Below are 17,229 nucleotides of genomic sequence, written 5' to 3'. Positions count from 1 at the left end.
TGTGTTGAACTTGATTTCATTTTCTGGCTGTACTACCAACATGCAAGAGTGTTGAAATGATTTGAGGATAAATTTTGTTAACTTTGTCAGAAGCTCTGAATTTATGGGTGATACTTTTTGAAGGGCTTTATAAGGAAGTAGAAAGTCTCAAAATATAGATTTTAAGATTAACAGTGATTAAGATTAACATGCCATTTCTAAAGTGCCTTTGAATGAAAGTAACAAATGCAGTTTACCAGACTAAGAATTCTTTTTCTAATGTGGCATTTTTTGTTTAGGTGTTTAGGTGTTTTTCAGGGGAGAATATTGATTATATTTAAGTTAATAGCACATACCTGTTTTCATAAGTACCTGTCTAACTTTGGGAGATTAATAGGAAGAAAATACTTACATTATTGTAAAAAAAAATCGCATGATTCATGAATCTTTACGTTACCATGCTGCAGTAGTAATACTTCGAATATAGATAATTTTAATGGTCATCTATATATAAATTTCCAAAAGTTACATGGCAGCAAATGACAAAATAAGTTGTCAGTGTACTCTGTGCTTACTTTCCCTTGGCAACACTAATTCCTCACTTTAATTTCTACAAGGAAAAAAAAACAGAAAAAATCATTTATTTATTGAATGAATATTGATTGAAAATTTGTTGTAGATATAGTTATTATGGAGACACAGTTGTTATGGTTTCTGCCTTCATAAAGTCATTGAGTAGAAATGAATTGAAAGCTCTATTAACAGGGCCTTACATACTGACTGACATCTGTGTTTGCATATTGCAACCTTGACTGCATAACTTCATGAAAATACCGATATCTGGCATTTTCTTTTGTATATTTGCACTGATGCCTGTGTATAGGTATATTTAAAAAGCTATACAAGTGATTCTGAAGGACAGATAGTGGTGAGAAATCCTAGAGTATTAACTTAAAGTTTTTATGTATCTTTCTTTGTTTTTATCTGATTAACAAACAAATATATTAGGGAGAGAGTATTAATAAATATACTGCAACCATAATCTTCTAGAATAAGGAACTAAACATTGTAAGATCAAGTACTATCTCCTAAATAGCTGTTATATCAAGAACATGAGCCTTTGGCTTCCCAGAGCAATTCTTTTTTTAAAAAACAGCAAATTACAAAAGAGTAAATTGAATTTCTTTTGTGTTAAGGGTGAAGAAAAAGGTGAACTACTGCATTTTTTCCAAATTGTGACTGATTCTCTCTTTTGGCTATTGGGAGGCCATGTTCAACTCATACAGAATGGTAAGAAAAAAGGTTTTAATGTAACTGGAATGATTTTAAGAGTTTGCTGCTAACAGATTTTTTTCTAAAAATGAATGCCTTATAAATTATACAGATAATCACAGTGAAGTGAAGCTATGTTAAAATAACTTCACAATTAAAAAATTGACTTGGATATTCCATCTTTAATTTGCATTGACAATATGAACCTTATATGAACTATTACTAAAATAAAACTTTCTTCCTAGAGTTTTCTGTTTAGTAAATCTGAGATAAGTATTGATAATTTGAACAGGTTAGGAAAAATAACTTGTTTCAAAGATTATAACTTGTGTTTCAGATAAATTGTGAAAGAAGTCACTATATACAGAGTAAATGTTATACTTGTAGCCTAACCAAGTAAGAGCTTTTCTGTAATGATGTATACTGAACTTTAGGGTTATTTTTATTAGATATCTCTTTTCAACTTGATAAATGTAAGTATATGGTTTTTTTTCAGACTAATAAAGTGATCTTATTCATAATTATACACAATTCCTACCTACTTAAAAATTTTATCTCACATAAATGCAACACTATAATTTCTTCAGGTAATAATACCTGAGCTGAAAATTTAATTCTGTATTTTTCCTTTAGAACAATGCATGCACTTAGAGAGTAAAATATAAGTATTATTAAGAAAAATATAATCCTTGTCCCTCAAGCCCATTCATTCCATTTCTCATTTTCCAAAGGCAACTATTTTTAATTAGTGTAAGTAATTCTTTGGGAAGTTATAACCATATTGCTGGGTGACATGCCAAAAACTTTATCTTTAAAACATTATTAAGTTCTCATTTAAAACATACTGTTATAAATTCCTAATTTAAAGAAGTATTTAACCAAAAATGTAAAGTAGTAAAGATTGTGGATTCAAAATATACCAAATCCCATTTTGATAAGAACTAAAACAAGGCTGGGAAGGTGGCTCAGTGGTAGAGTGCTTGCCTTGAGCTGAAGAGCTAAGGGACAGCATCCAGGCCCAGAGTTCAGGCCCATGACCGGACCCCCCCTCCCCCCGCCAAAAAAAAAAAACTAAAATATAATAAGAGTTAATTTATAGGTTTAAAGCATACATAAATACTAAACCTCGATTAAATGATTATAAAATTTATCAGCAAAAAATAAATGAGCACTTTGAAAGCAAGATTCCAACAACCTTTTTCTTCTAAAGGGAATCACCTCCTTGAATAAATGGCTTACTGTAGGCCTGGGATAGAAAGTATACAAGTGTGCTAGTCACTGGTGGGCTCATACTTGCAATACTAGCTTCCCAAAAGGCTGAGATCTGAAGATCCTGGCTTGAAGCCAGCCCAGGCAGACAAATCTTTTATCTCCAGTAAGCCAGCAAAAAGACAGAAGTGGAGGTGTGGCTCATGTGGTAGAGTCCTAGTCTTGAGTGAGAAAGCCAAGCAAGAGTTCAGTTCAAGCCGCAGTACTGGCAACCAAAAAGAAAAAGTATACAAATGAACCAGAAGTGTCTTAAATGGCAGATTTAAAGGAAGCAAATTGCTATAATTCTGGAAAAGTACTCAGGAGCCAACATAAGGGGGCTTCTACTAGTCAAATATAGGAAATTTGTACAGTAATAAGGTTAATAATTGCAATGGACTAAAACATACCAAGTATCAACACTGGAGTCAGGAAAATTACTCATTTTGTTAACTTTAAATGAAGAAGCCAGTGTTTATCCTGCATTTACCTGAATACAGAAGAAAAGTTTCTCTATGTAAAAACCTTCAAACTAATAAAGGGCAGAGCTCTTTACCTCTTGTCAATTAACTGGTTTAAGAATTGACCAGTCGTGGGCTGGCTCACGCCTATAATCCTAGCTATTCAGGAGGCTGAGATCTGAGGATCGCAGTTTAAAGCCAGCTCAGGCAGGAAACTGTGAAATTTATCTCCAATTAATCACCAGAAAACTGCAAGTGGGGCTGTGGCTCAAGGGGTACAGTGCTCACCTTAAGCTGAAGAGCTTAGGGACAGTGCTGAGGCTGAGAGTTCAAGCCCCATGACTGACAACACAAACACACACACACACACAAATAATTGATCAGTCATGGTTGTCAGCATCTCAAAAGAGAGATGGGAAGACATTGAGTACCATCACAGGTGAAATGTATGGGCCAAAAAATTTGAATCATTTTAATCCTCTAGTTCCAACTACCAATTTAGAGAAAGTCATCTAACACATATAACTAACAAAAACAGACTGTATAAAACTCAGGACAAATAACACAATTTATTCAACAGAAAAATTGCAAGGGAAAGAAAACAGAAAAATAACTAAAATTGGAAAGAAATTTGAAAGGGGGTCATATTGTGTGGATTATATTTAAATCTTTATTGACACTTAAAATTTCACAAAACAACTATAAGTTAGAACACTTGGCTTGCTATTTGATGAAATTAAGAGATGATTTTTGCTATGTGAAATAATGGTTATATTCTATTATTTAGCAATTTATAAATATGGCAATATATATTGATATATTTATGGGATAAATTTGATGTTTTAGATTTGGTCCATAAAATGGAAATACATGGGGATATAAACAAAATATATTTTGTCTATAAATTGATCATTGTTAAGACTGAGCAACTGATTCATCATACTGTTCTGTTTTTATTATTAAAAATAGTTAAAGAAGGAAATAAGTGGGCATAAAGTTTTTGTTTGGAGGAGTGTAGGAGTAAGGTAGGATTTACTATTTATAGGACTTACTTGAAAAACAGAATAGAGACTGCAAACATAAGTTCTATAATTATCAAGGCAAACAGTATAAAAATAAAACAATGACATACAATAAATTAATTTTACATAAATTCTTCCGAGAGAGGAAAAAAACTTAGGTACATACTACATCTCATGCTATTTTGATGAATTCAGGTTAATTCTAGAGTTATTAATAAACATTTTTAAGTAGACAAAAGTAGAAAATGACCCAGGTGCCAGTGGTTCATGCTTGGAATTCTAGATACTTAGGAATCAAGATCTGAGGAGTGCAGTTCAAAGTCAGCCCAGCCAGGCAAATGTGTGAGACTCTTACTTCCAATTAACCAGGAAAAAGATGGAAGTGGTGGTGTGGCCCAAGTGGTAGAGTGCCAGCCTTGAGCTAAAAATCTCACCCAGCAAGAGCATAAGAACCTGAGTTTGAACACCTGTACCAACACCAAATAAAAAAGTAATAGAGGAAAAAAAGAAAATGTACTTATTCTAGTTATAGAACTTTAAAAAGTATTAAAATAATACATATAAGCCAACAAAATAGATTTTTTCTAATTTGTAAAAACATTTGAAAAAAGAGGTGTTGTGAAATATGGACTATGTAAACAGAAATAAAGAACAGGAGTTGGTATGGGAAAGATGTTCTAACAGAAGATAGAATGGGGAAAAGAGTAGTCGTTTTATAGAAGCTTGGGTAGAGTGTATAGAACCATCTTGCCAGCATATCTGATATTACTTACTTTACTCTTGTGCTTATTGACTTACTTACTTAAATCTAGAATATTATGCCTGTGTGAAAGGTATTAATTTTTGGTTTTACAGATGACAAAATGGAAGTTCTTAAATGTTACTAGATTATTAGATATTATTGAAGCATCTAAAAACAAGTTTTGTAACTGGTTACTTGAGGCCAGAGAACTATAAACCAATAAACAATGTTTTTTATCATTAGTACAATATTTCTTAAGCAAATTTTTTTTCTAGAAAACAGAATTGGATTTGGGACATGGTACTTCAGTTTAAAGAAAAATAATAATAAATTCATAGTTTAATATTTATAGATAGTCCCTTGACTACACCTGTTCATAAAAATGGATTAACTATTTTATATGGCTACTTAAAGCTACCTACTTCTTAAATTCTTTATTTTAGGAAATAGCCAGGAGGTTTAGCAGAAATGATCATTTTTTAAATTTGGTTTTAAAAGAATAGAATCTACTCTGTGGTAGCTTACACCTGAAAGTCTTAGCGACTCAAGAAGCTGAAATTTGGAGAATCTTGGTTCAAAGACATGAAAGTACATGAGATTTTTGTCTCCAAAGTAACTAGCAAAAAGCAGGGATGGTGTCATGACTCAGGTGGTAGAGCTCTGGCCAAGCAAGCAAACTGAGAAGTTCAAGACCCTGAGTTCAAATCCCAGAACTGCCAAAGAAAGGTAAAATCTCACCTTTGTTATTATAGAATGTTTGCTTTAATTATTCTTTTTTAATTCTTCTTTTAGTGCTGCAAAGTGATCATTTCTTACACTTAATGCAAACTGACAGTATTCAAATAGGATCTACAGTCATGAGTCTACTACAGAATATACTACAGATTAACAGGTGACTTAGTTTTAGAAAATGGTACTGCTTTTTTATTCTGATCAAAAATTTACCAATTTTTTTCCAGTTCAAATAATTTGCAAGTGACTTGTCCATGATACTTACTGTTATGACTGTTTCAGAAAAAGTTAATATAAAATACTGTAGAAGATGGGAGATTTATTATCAAATTGGTATGCAGAAAGAAGACTGTAGACTAAATCTTGAGCCAAGAAAAGGGAAATTAGTATGAAATCTTTAAAAAAAATAGTGAATCAGGTTCCTAGCTACTCAGGAGGCTGAGATCTGAGAATCACAGTTCAAAAGCCAGCCTGAGCAGGAAAGTCCATGTGACTTAGTATCTCCAATGAAACATCAAAAACAAAAAAGCCAGAAGCTTTTGGCTATGGCTCAAGTGGTAGAGCACCAGCCTTGAACAAAATAGCTCAGGGACAGCACCTAGTACTGGCATGCACCCACACAAAAATACCACACACACACACACACACACACACACACACACACACACACACACACACACACACAGATGACAGTAAAAAACAATAAAATAGCTGACTCACATATTTATTTAGCAAACATGTTCAGCATTGTGATAAATGCTAGAAATATAAAAGAGGTAATATCCTTCAGGTTATAAAATAAAGGCAGAATATATTGAATAATTCATTCTTTTACTTTTGTATGGATTTATTAAGTAACTACTATGTGTACAACAAGAACTACATCATCTTATCTACAAGTTGATTCAAATGTAAATCTGATCTTCAAAGAACTAACAGTAGAGGGAAAGAAACATATAAGTATATTATGGTGTGTTGGGTTGCAGTGTTAAGTGTGCTCAGGTGCTTCAAAGCCAAACTGAAGGAGGATGTTTCCTAGAGAAAGTAATATCTAAGATGAAACTTTAAGGATGAGAAATTGACCAGGAAAAGAGGAGAAAGCAGCAAGTCAGAGATAACAAAGACAAAAGCAGAGAGATTAAAAACTTGATGTTGAGAGTGAAAACTAGACACAATTCATTGTTGCTAAGATTTAAATTTTTGTATCACAGGTAGCTAGGAAGTTCTGCAGAGAAATCATGAAAAAGTGGTCTGTATGTAAGAATAGGTAATATTGATCAAGATGCATTTTATTCCCAAACTGACATGGAATTGAAACCCCTCATACAACTACTGAAGGATAGTAAAAAAATTAAAAACAATTAAGTTAAAAAAAATTTCATAGTATGATAGACAGTGGTGATCACAGATTTTTTAAGCAGGTGAAAATAGACTGTTCCTATTTTTATTATTCTAGTAACTATGGAGCAAAGAAGGCATTTGTACTACACAAAGAAAGCAATCAGAGTTTGACGATTACTTAAATGTTGTAGCACTTGTCTAGCATGCTTGATATGGATTCCTAGTATAGGATACAACTTCTTTATTTTTTCTTTCCTTTCTTTTCTTCCCTGTTTTCCTTTCTTCCCTCCTTCCCTCCTTTCCTTCTTCCTTTCTTCCCTCCCTCCCTCCCTACCTTCCTTCCTCCTTCCCTCCCTCCCTCCCTCCCTCCCTCTCTCCTTCCCTTCCTTCCTTCCTTCCTTCCTTCCTTCCTTCCTTCCTTCCTTCCTTGTCTTTCCTCTTGTCTTTTTTTTTAATGCAGTTAAAGCAACCATAGCAATTCAAGACCATCCAGATCAATCATCAAAGCATGGCCTAAAAGGGTCAAATTGTGTAGAGTTTCTACAGATACTTACAGTTTTAAGTATTTTTTTTTCATTGTACAATATACAAATACAAGGAATTCAGCAAAAAGGGTTATGCTTTGATTTGGCTCTAAAAGGATGAGAAAAGCTCATTTGTGCCACATAAAATATTTAATCACTTTTCTAATATTGCAAAGTGACCATTTCTTACAGCTGCTGCAAACTGATGATATACCGGTAGAATAAAGCATACTATAGTTCAATGGGTGATTTGATTTTTCACAAGAAGTATCAATTTTTTTTAAAAATCTTTGATCAGGCCGGGCGCTGGTGGCTCACGCCTGTAATCCTAGCTACTCAGGAGGCTGAGATCTGAGGATCGTGGTTCAAAGCCAGCCCGGGCAGGAGAGACCGTGAGACTCCTATCTCCAATAAACCATCAGAAAACTGGAAGTGGCGCTGTAGCTCAAGTGGTAGAGCGCTCGCCTTGAGCTGAAGAGCTGAAGGACAGCGCCCAGGCCCAGAGTTCAAGCCTCACGACCGACAAAAAAAAAAAAAAAAAATCTTTGATCAGCTTAAATGAGTTAGAATTCACATTATTTTACATGCAAACAAGTACAAAGCAGGTATTCATAAATGAGATTATTAGGATAGTTATTATAAATGTTTTATAGAATTACAAAATAATAGCGATCTATATGACAAAAGACCCTAACTAAACTCTATAGGTGAAAACTATTACTATACTGGATGGTATTAGCAACAAATTAACATTACAGATTAGTGAATTTTATGACAAATCAATAGCAACTATACAAAATGAAAAGAAAAAATAAGAGGGAAACAAAGTCTATTAATGTGCTATGGGATTACACTAAGCAGTATTGCATACGTATAATCAAGACAATTTAAAAGAAGTAGTAGGGTCAGAAAAACATACTAAAGAAATAATGACTAAAATTTTTCCACAATTGATAAAAACTGTATTTGTTCAAAAGGCTCATTCAAAAGGCTCATCCTAACCTCCAAAACAATAAATATGAAGGTACATCATAACCAAAGTGGTAAAACTAGTGATGTAAAAACAATAAAAATGAATTATTTAAAATGCATAATCCCAACCAAGGGCTGGTGGCTCATGCCTGTAATCCTAGCTACTCAGGGGGCTGAGATCTGAAGATCATGGTTCAAAACCAGCCCAGGCAAAAAAGTCCCCATGAGACTCTGATTTCCAATTAACCACTCAAGAACTGAAAGTGGAGCTGTGGCTCACGAAGAGGCTCAGGGACAAAACCCAAGCCCTGAGTTCAAGCCCCACAACCAACCCCAAAAAAATAAAAGCACAATCCAAAAGAAGGCCATAAAGAAAAGAGAATGAACAAAGGACAAAGAATTAAAGAATGTATAAATAAATGAAAAGATACACCATATTGCCTGACCTTAAATCACAATCCCAAACACAAAAATCAAGGCTTTGAAATAGTCTGATACTGAAAACAAAGAATTATGAGAACTGTATCTGATTTTAAAACTTCTTTATAAAAGTACAGTAATTAAAATAACATAATGTTGGCTGGCAAGGTGGCTCAGTGGTAGAGCGCTTGCCTTGCATGCATGAGGCCCTGGGTTCAATTCCTCAGCACCACATAAGCAAAAAGAAAAAAGCTGGAAGTGGTGCTGTGGCTCAAGTGGTAGAGCGCTAGCCTTGAGCTGAAGAGCTGAGGGACAGCGCCCAGGCCCAGAGTTCAGGCCCCATGACCGGACTCTAGCCCCTCCCCCAAATAACATAATGTTGGTACAAAGAATGCAGTAAGATAGAAAAGAGAAATAATCTCACACATATATGGAAAATAGATTTTTAAGAAAAGTGTGAAGGTCATTCCGTAAGGATGGGACAGACTTTTAAAATGCTAAAAAATAAAAAGCTGAGTGTTGATGGTTCATACTTATAAGCCTAGCTACTCAGTAGGCTGAGATCTGAGGATACAGTTCAAAGCCACAGTGGGCAAGAAAGTCCCTGAGATTCTTATCTCCAAATGACAGCAAAAAGCTGGATGTAGTGCTGTGGCTCAAGATTAGAGCATTATCCTTGAGCAAAAAAGCTCAGAGACAGCACGTAGGCCCAGAGTTCAAGCCCCCCTCACTGCACCAAAAAAAAAAAAAAAAAAGATGATGGCAAAAATTGGCTATCAATAATCAATATACAAAGACCTACATATAAAACCTAAACTATAAGTGGGGTATGAAGATACTATATCTGTAATTCTAATATTCAGGATGATGAGACAAGAAAATAATGAGTTCAAAGCCAGCCTATACTATCTATATAGTGAGTTCTAGAGCATCATAGACTAAAGAGTTAGATATCTTGTCTCCCCTGCCCCTCCTAAAAGCAACCCAAGAATATAAAACCTACAATACAAAGCTTGTAGGAAATTAGAAGCAAAAGTTCCCTAAACCTTTAGGTATATCACCCAAAATTAAATTCACAAAATAATAGCAAGTACAGGATCCTAAATTCAAACATTAATGCTGTCAAATAAAACCTACAAAAAAAAATGATTTAAGTTAGACTTCACAGCTGGGTGCCTGGCCATAGCTGTGATCATAACTACTCAAGGCTGAGATTCATAGGGTCAAGTTTCAAACCAGCCAAGGCAGGAAAGTCCTAAAAACCCCATCTTCAAAATAATCAGCAAACCATGAACTGGATGTGAGGTTCATTTGGTAGAACATCAGTTAACAATCTGAGCAAGCACAAGGCTCTGACTTTAAACTCTAGTATGAGAAACAAAGATGATTAAAATTCTTAAAGTATGTTCTTCACTTATTAAATACTATAGGGTATATAAAGAACTCTCAAAATTTATAACAAATGATTGGAAATGGGGAAAACATACCTTTCATTAAAGAAGATATATGAAGTACAAGCACATGAAAAGATGTTTAGCAACATTAATCAATAAGAAAACACCACTACACACTAACCCATAACATAGGTAAAATATAACCACTAACCCAAGTGTTGCAAAACTTGCAAAAGAAGTTGATCTGTTACTCATTGCTTATGGAATGTAAAGTAGTAAATTAGTGGAAAATAGTTTGGCCATTTATTAGCAAGCTAGAAATTTACCTGTCATATTATCTAGCCTTTCTCTAGAGATGAGCTAAATGAGAAATATAAATAGATTGATAAAATAAGTAGGTTGAAAACTGAATACTGGGAAATAAACTTTAAGGTACATTTGGGGGATGGGAGCCAATGAAGGAATCTGAGAAAGAATAGTAAAAAATGTAGGGGTAAAGAATGAGAAACGAAAAGAACAAAGTATCACAGAAGTTAGGTCGGTAGAATATTAGGTACAAATAGTTCTAGGCAAATAAGTATTTAGTGAGGTATGTACATGCGTGCGTGTGATTTGATATTTGGGAAAATGTATTGATGAAGTACACTTTTTAAGTGTACTTTGACAGTGAAGTATGGAGGAAGAATGCCAGATGTAGTCATATGAGAAATGAGTGGGAGGTGAGAAAGTAGAGACAGGGAAGTTTGGATTAGAGGAGAAGCAGAAAATAGTAGTGATTAGGAAGTTAGAGTGTTTAAAAGCATTTCAACTAATGTATTGCCATATAGCATAAACTCTGTATGGAATATAGAGTTAAGTAATCAGATTGGAATAGCTTTATCTATGTAGGTGTGTGTGTGTGTGTGTGTGTGTGTGTGTGTGTGTGTGTGTGTGTGTGTGTGTGTGTGAATTGTGGGGCTTGAACTCTATGACTTTGAGCCACAACACCACTTCTAGGTGATTAATTGGAGATAAGTGTCTTATGGACTGGTTGGCTCTGAGCCACAATGATCAGATTTCAGCCTCCTGAGGAGCTAGGATTACAGGTGTGAGCCACCAGCAAGCCGACTATGGGGGCTTTTTGAAATGAGCTTATTTTGACCTGGTATTTGAATGGTGTAATGATAAAGTACGGAAGAAAAAAAGTGAGTATCCCTGGCAAAGAGAATAGATAAAAGCCAAGAAGGGCAGAAACAGGTGTTACCAAGATTCCTGTGTCATTTGATTGAATAACCTTTAAAGTTTCTCAACACTGGCATTTTTCTATGTAGACTAGGGTACAGTCTCTTTTTTCCTTAGAAATATGTTGGCCTCTGCTAAAGTATAATTTTCAAAAAGCTAAAACCATGATTAATAGTAATATAAAATTTAACTGACTGAAAATTTTATTCAGCTAGTTAGTGAGTAAATTTGTAAGATATTTGTATAAAATCAAAGAAGAATTAAGAGAGACTTACAGAGTTGATTTGTCAAAGGAATGTAGAATATATTGTAAAGAATTTACATTAGTAATTTTTTCTATTAAGAAATTAAAAACCACTGTCTTATAAAGTCATAGATAGTAGCTATTAGAATTACATTTTCTATTCAACCAAAATCATTTATAAGAATGAGACAATTTGCATTACTCTCAAGCAAGAATGATTGGCGGGGCTGGGAAGGTGGCTCAGTGGTAGAGCGCTTGCCTTGCATGCATGAGGCCCTAGGTTCGATTCCTCAGCACCACATAAGCAGGAAAAAAAAGCCAGAAGTGGCACTGTGGCTCAAGTGGTAGAGTGATAGCCTTGAGCTGAAGAGCTGAGGGACAGCACCCAGGCCTAGAGTTCAAGCTCCACGACGACTGGACCCCCCCCCCCCAAAAGAATGATTGGCAATCTGCTCTTTCTACTGTGAAACTTAAAATATCTTACTAGTAATAGTCAAGCACAGAGATACACCACTATCACATATTCATTAGGTGAATTAGTAAAGTCATTCAGTTTCTCCTTTTAAGTTTTTCTAAGATTTATATAATTTGTCATGACATGAGAAATACAACATCAAGTTATTAATTTAAAAAATACTAGGGGAAGGATAAATTTAGTCTCTGTATTTCATTTAGCAATTTGCCCTGCATTGTGGCTTTGTTCTTATTGTTGCTTTAAAGCTTTGAATCACACTGACATTTAATATATTACAGATTTTCTTTACTACTCAATTTGATAGCAAGTTTCTTTGAGGAGAGAACTTGGCTGCATTGCATTTTCTGGTGACCCTTTCATGGCACAATAAGAATTGACTTAATGTGTGGGGATTTGTTATTATTGTTGTTAGTTTTGTTTTTGTTGTTTTGATTTTTCAGAGCTGCAGAACAAACTCAGGGCCTTGCACTTGCTAGGCAAATGCTCTTCTACTGAGCTAAATCTTCAACCCCTTAATGTGTGTTTTTAAAAAGTGGTTTTCCTCTTCAATTAGGCTACACACAGACATCAAATTACTGAATCTTTTATCAGTTTATTATGATAACTATGCACACATTGATTGCACTTTTTAAATTTTCTTCTACAGTGGCGACTTACTCAAAATAGGAGGAAAAACACTGCATTCCATTTTAGATGAGCTTATTTTCAAGCTTTTATCAACTCCCAGTCCAGTCATAAGAAGTTCTGCTACAAAACTCCTACTGTTGATGGCTGAATCCCATCAGGAAATTTTGATTTTACTGCGATTAAGTTCTTGCCACAAAGGTAGGACATAACTTTTCTTGGGATTCTCAAAAAGAAAATATTTGATGGTTTATAAAAATATAAATTCTTGTATTTTGAAAAATTAGTAACAGAACTGAGCCAGTAAAAACCCTACTACACAGTTACTGTTCCTAATAAAGTCTTTGTATAAGCAAGACATTTTCACATTTCAAAAGATAGCACATATATTTTGTTGATAGAATTGTGATAAATACTTGCTTCCCATCTGACAAGAATCTATATGTTAGATATGCCATATAGTGTGGTAAAATGATGACCAAAGTGTTCAGTGGCCTTATGAAGACTAGCTTTAGTTGAAAAAGAATAGAACAGCTTGAGAGATTGATAACATTTTTGATTTTTATATGTTAATAAGTTACTCTTTAATTCCTTCACTGGTAAAAAAAAAAAAACAAATCTCCTTACCTTCAAAGTCAACCACATATGGATAAAAAGTTTGAAATTTCCATTTTGTATAATGGCTTTTATATAAGAGAACATTTACTAATATAATACACTATTCTGTATACTTCACAAGTATACAGAATATATACTTCCTGTATCTATAAATGAAGAGGATACTCTATAAATGAAGAGTATCTTCAAATGAAGAATATCCTCTTCATTTATAGATAGAGGATACTCTTCATTTATAGATACAGGAATTAGAGACATGTAAAAATAGATCATTTGCTGAAATCAGTATATTTTATACAACTATCAAAGTTATGCTAATTTTATCCTACCGACCAAAGCCATATAGTAATATATTTATATTCATTGTAGTCAACAAATAAGTTTCTATCTCAGTAAATATATTTAATATAAGATTAATTATATATGATGCATGCATTTAATACCTAAATATTAGAATAGTCTTTAGTCATACTTGATGATTAGGAGGCATTTTAGTAACTTACACAATTATTTGTGGACATTTTAATTTTATGTATTAGAAGTAGAGAGAGAAAATAATTGTACTCTAGTTGTGCCAGATAAATATTTTCAGCCCTGCAGTTTTACCTTAATCCTTTACCCTTTCTTTGGTATTTTATTTTATTTTATTTTATTTTTTTGTCGGTCGTGGGGCTTGAACTCTGGGATTGGGCGCTGTCCCTGTGCTCTTGAGCTCAAGGTGAGTGCTCTACCGCTTGAGCCACAGCGCCACTTCTGGTTTTCTAGTGGTTTTTATTGGAGATAAGAATCTCAGGGACTTTCCTGCCCGGGCTGGCTTTGAACCTCGATCCTCAGATCTCAGCCTCCTGAATAGCTAGGATTATAGACGTGAGCCACTGTTGCCTGGCTTGATTGGTATATTTTAATATTAGAACATATCCAGGTTCTTTAAGATATTTTAGTTAACTGCTTTTTTATGAAAGATGTCGTTTAGACATCTCTTTGTATCAGATTTCACAAGTGAGCATGTACGAATTTTAAGGATAGAGAATTTAATCTTTCAGTCTTTAAGAAAACAGAAATATCATGTGATACCAAGTGTTTTGTGCAGAAGATCCTTCATTCAAGGCCAATCTAGCGTAGGTAGTGGAACCTTGTCTCAAAGAAAAGAAAACATAAAATGGAAAAAAAAGAAAACAGAAAACCATATGATTAAGGTTATTGTATTCATTTCCAAATGAATTTTCAATTTCGAGCCAGACTTTTTTATCTTCAAAATTGCTGATTAGCTAACAAAAATCATATTCTGTTGGTAATTGTTGTACATTTTGTTACTCTATTTCAGAATTCAGAAATCTATTAAATAAACAGGAAAGTGGGACAGAATTTAGTCAAGAACTTAGAGAGCTCGTTGGTCTTTTAAGTCCTAAAGTCTATCAGGAAACAGAAGAGCAGGTATTAAATTTTAAAAATAATTTGGTTGTATTTCTTGACTGTCTTGAATCTTAAATATGCTTCTTTGTTTCTCTCAAAACTTTAAGCAAAATGTTTTGCAGGCCGGGTGCTGGTGGCTCACACTTGTAATCCTAGCTACTCAGGAGGCTGAGATCTGAGGATCATAGTTCAGAGCCTTGGCAAGAAAGTCCATGAAACTCTTATCTCCAATTAACCATCAGAAAACCAGAAATGGTACTGTGGCTCAAAGTGGTGGAGCACTAGCTCTACCACTCTTCAGCTCAAGGACAGAACCCAGGCCCGGAGTTCAAGCCCCATGACAGACAAAAAAGAAAAGAAGAAAGAAGAAAAATTGTTTTCCAAGAAAATAAAATACCTTCAGATTTTTCTCTTTTCCATTCAATCTATCCATAAACATAATTTCAGTTTCCCTTTTGTACCTGTTTATAGATACCACATGAATTTTTTCACCCTCCCAAGAAATCTTCTAATATTTATCTTCTTTTAGCTATATTAAACTTTTGTCTTAGGTGTGTGTGTGTGTGTGTGTGTGCGTGTGTGCGTGCGTGCGTGCGTGTGTGTGTGTGTGTGTGTGTGCACGCATGCATGTGCACACACACGTGCTTGCATGTGTGCATGGCCAATACTGGGATTTTAACTCAGGGCCTTGTGCTCTTGCTTTGCTTTTTTGTTCAAGGCTAGTTTACTACAACTTGAGCCATGCCTGCACTCAAGGCTTTTTTCTGGTTAATTGGAGATAAAGTCTCACAGTTTTGTCTGCCTGATCTGGCTTTGAACCGTGATTCTCAGATCTCAGCCTCCTAATTAGCAAGGATGAGCTTCTGGTGCTTTTTACAGAGTTTTCTATAAAAAAACAAAACAAAAAAAACCCCTCTAGTCATAGCAAACTTTATTTATGGCCAACTATGGCTAGCTTTGTTGATGTATAGCTATAATGCATTTCACCTCTATAAAAGAAACTGTTACAGTGGTTCACAGCTCATTCCAATAGAATGATTCTGATTTCCAGGTGAGGAGTTAAAATAAGTATGGAAAGCAGATCTAAAATACAAGATGTTTTGATTAAAAGGAAATGAATATATATATCTAAAAACCCTAAGTCCAAAAAAGGTAATGAAAGCTTGGTACTGGTGGCATAAACTTATAATCCTAGCAACTCAAGTTTTAGGCCAGCTGGGGCAGATAAATTCAAGAGACTCATATCTCCAATTAACTGGGAAAAAAAGCAAGAAGTGGAAGGGTAGTTCAAGTGTTTGAGTGCCAGCTAGAGCCAAGTTAAGAGTATAAGGTTATGAGTTCAACACAAAAAAAAAAAAAGAAAGAAAAAAGAAAAGGATAGAAAAGAAAAAAGGTTAAAAGGTTAGTCTCTTAGATAAAAAGAAGTCCATTTAGACAGGAGGATCTTTCACAAGTCTTGGATTATACACAGTATACTAGAATCTTACAGACAGTTTTGAACAGTGATCCAAGGTCAATAATACATTAACAAGTTTACAGTAAGTTAACTCAAAAATGATTATGAAACTAGGCAGTAGTACTAAGTCTTTGAGAAGGAAGTGAGATTCCACAGAGAGAATTTAGAACTAAGTAGACTATATGTTCTAGATATTTCCTGACACCCTTACTTCCCCTCTTTGGGAGATGAGGTGTAAAATTCTTAAACTTTTCCCATCTTTGAGCCTATAAATTTAATGTTGTCTCCTACATATCATGTTAAATATGGGAAATAAGATCAAAATGGCTCAAGCCTGTAATTCTGCCTACTCCATGGAGGCAGAGATTAGGGGATCTTGGTTCATTAACAGCCTAAGCCTAAAGAGATTCCCATCTTGACTAATGACTCTGCAGTGATGTGTCTCATTCCCTATTGATAAGAGGAAGCAAATATAGAAGGATTGCAGCACAGGCCAGCCAGGCATAAAGCAAGATCTACCTTGAAAATAACACCACAAAAAGGGCTAGATTGAGATCAAATGGTAGAATACCAGCATAGCAAGGGTGAAACCATGCATTTAATCTTCAGTACTGCCAATAGAGAAGAAAGAGAGAGACAGAGACAGAGACATGGAGACAGAGAGACAGAGAGAGACAGATTATTTGCGTTGCCCTGATATTTTCTAGAGATGTCTCTAAATTATTTCTGACATGTAATTTCAGAAGTTACATCAAGCAGCTTGTTTGATTCAAGCTTATTGGAAGGGTTTCCAGACTAGAAAAAGATTAAAGAAGCTTCCATCTGCTGTGGTTGCTTTGCAGAGGAGTTTCAGGTAAAATTTTTAAAAAATTTGTGATAGAAATGATTATCTGAGAGTCTAACTAGAGTAAAGGTAAGTGAAAACCTAACTTTTTCTTTTCATTTTCCTAATACTTTACCTCTATTTCTGTTTTAATTATGCTTAATATGCTAATGAGTGCCAACAAGCCAGTAACTAGATGTACTTTCAAAGAAAAAGACATGCTAGAAGACAGGATTATGAATTGTTCA

At 34.4% G+C, this 17,229-nt stretch overlaps 1 protein-coding gene across 5 annotated transcripts in view; it reads left to right on the top strand.

Moving 5' to 3' along the window:
- Nucleotides 1-17,229, top strand: part of Iqcb1 (IQ motif containing B1) — a 44,203-nt gene that overhangs the window by 13,654 nt on the left and 13,320 nt on the right. For all 5 annotated transcript variants that reach the window (XM_042669318.1, XM_042669307.1, XM_042669335.1 and 2 more), the window contains 5 exons: nucleotides 1,176-1,269; nucleotides 5,517-5,616; nucleotides 12,694-12,872; nucleotides 14,614-14,723; nucleotides 16,902-17,011. In XM_042669318.1, the coding sequence (XP_042525252.1) occupies nucleotides 1,176-1,269; nucleotides 5,517-5,616; nucleotides 12,694-12,872; nucleotides 14,614-14,723; nucleotides 16,902-17,011 (593 nt within the window). The remainder of the gene's footprint in view (nucleotides 1-1,175; nucleotides 1,270-5,516; nucleotides 5,617-12,693; nucleotides 12,873-14,613; nucleotides 14,724-16,901; nucleotides 17,012-17,229) is intronic.

Source organism: Dipodomys spectabilis, unplaced genomic scaffold (genome assembly GCF_019054845.1).
Source record: "Dipodomys spectabilis isolate Male_0828 unplaced genomic scaffold, ASM1905484v1 ptg000017l, whole genome shotgun sequence".
NCBI classification, from domain to species: Eukaryota; Metazoa; Chordata; class Mammalia; order Rodentia; family Heteromyidae; genus Dipodomys; species Dipodomys spectabilis.
Note: the sequence above shows the minus strand (reverse complement) of the source record. Positions and strands in the feature narration are given on the sequence as shown.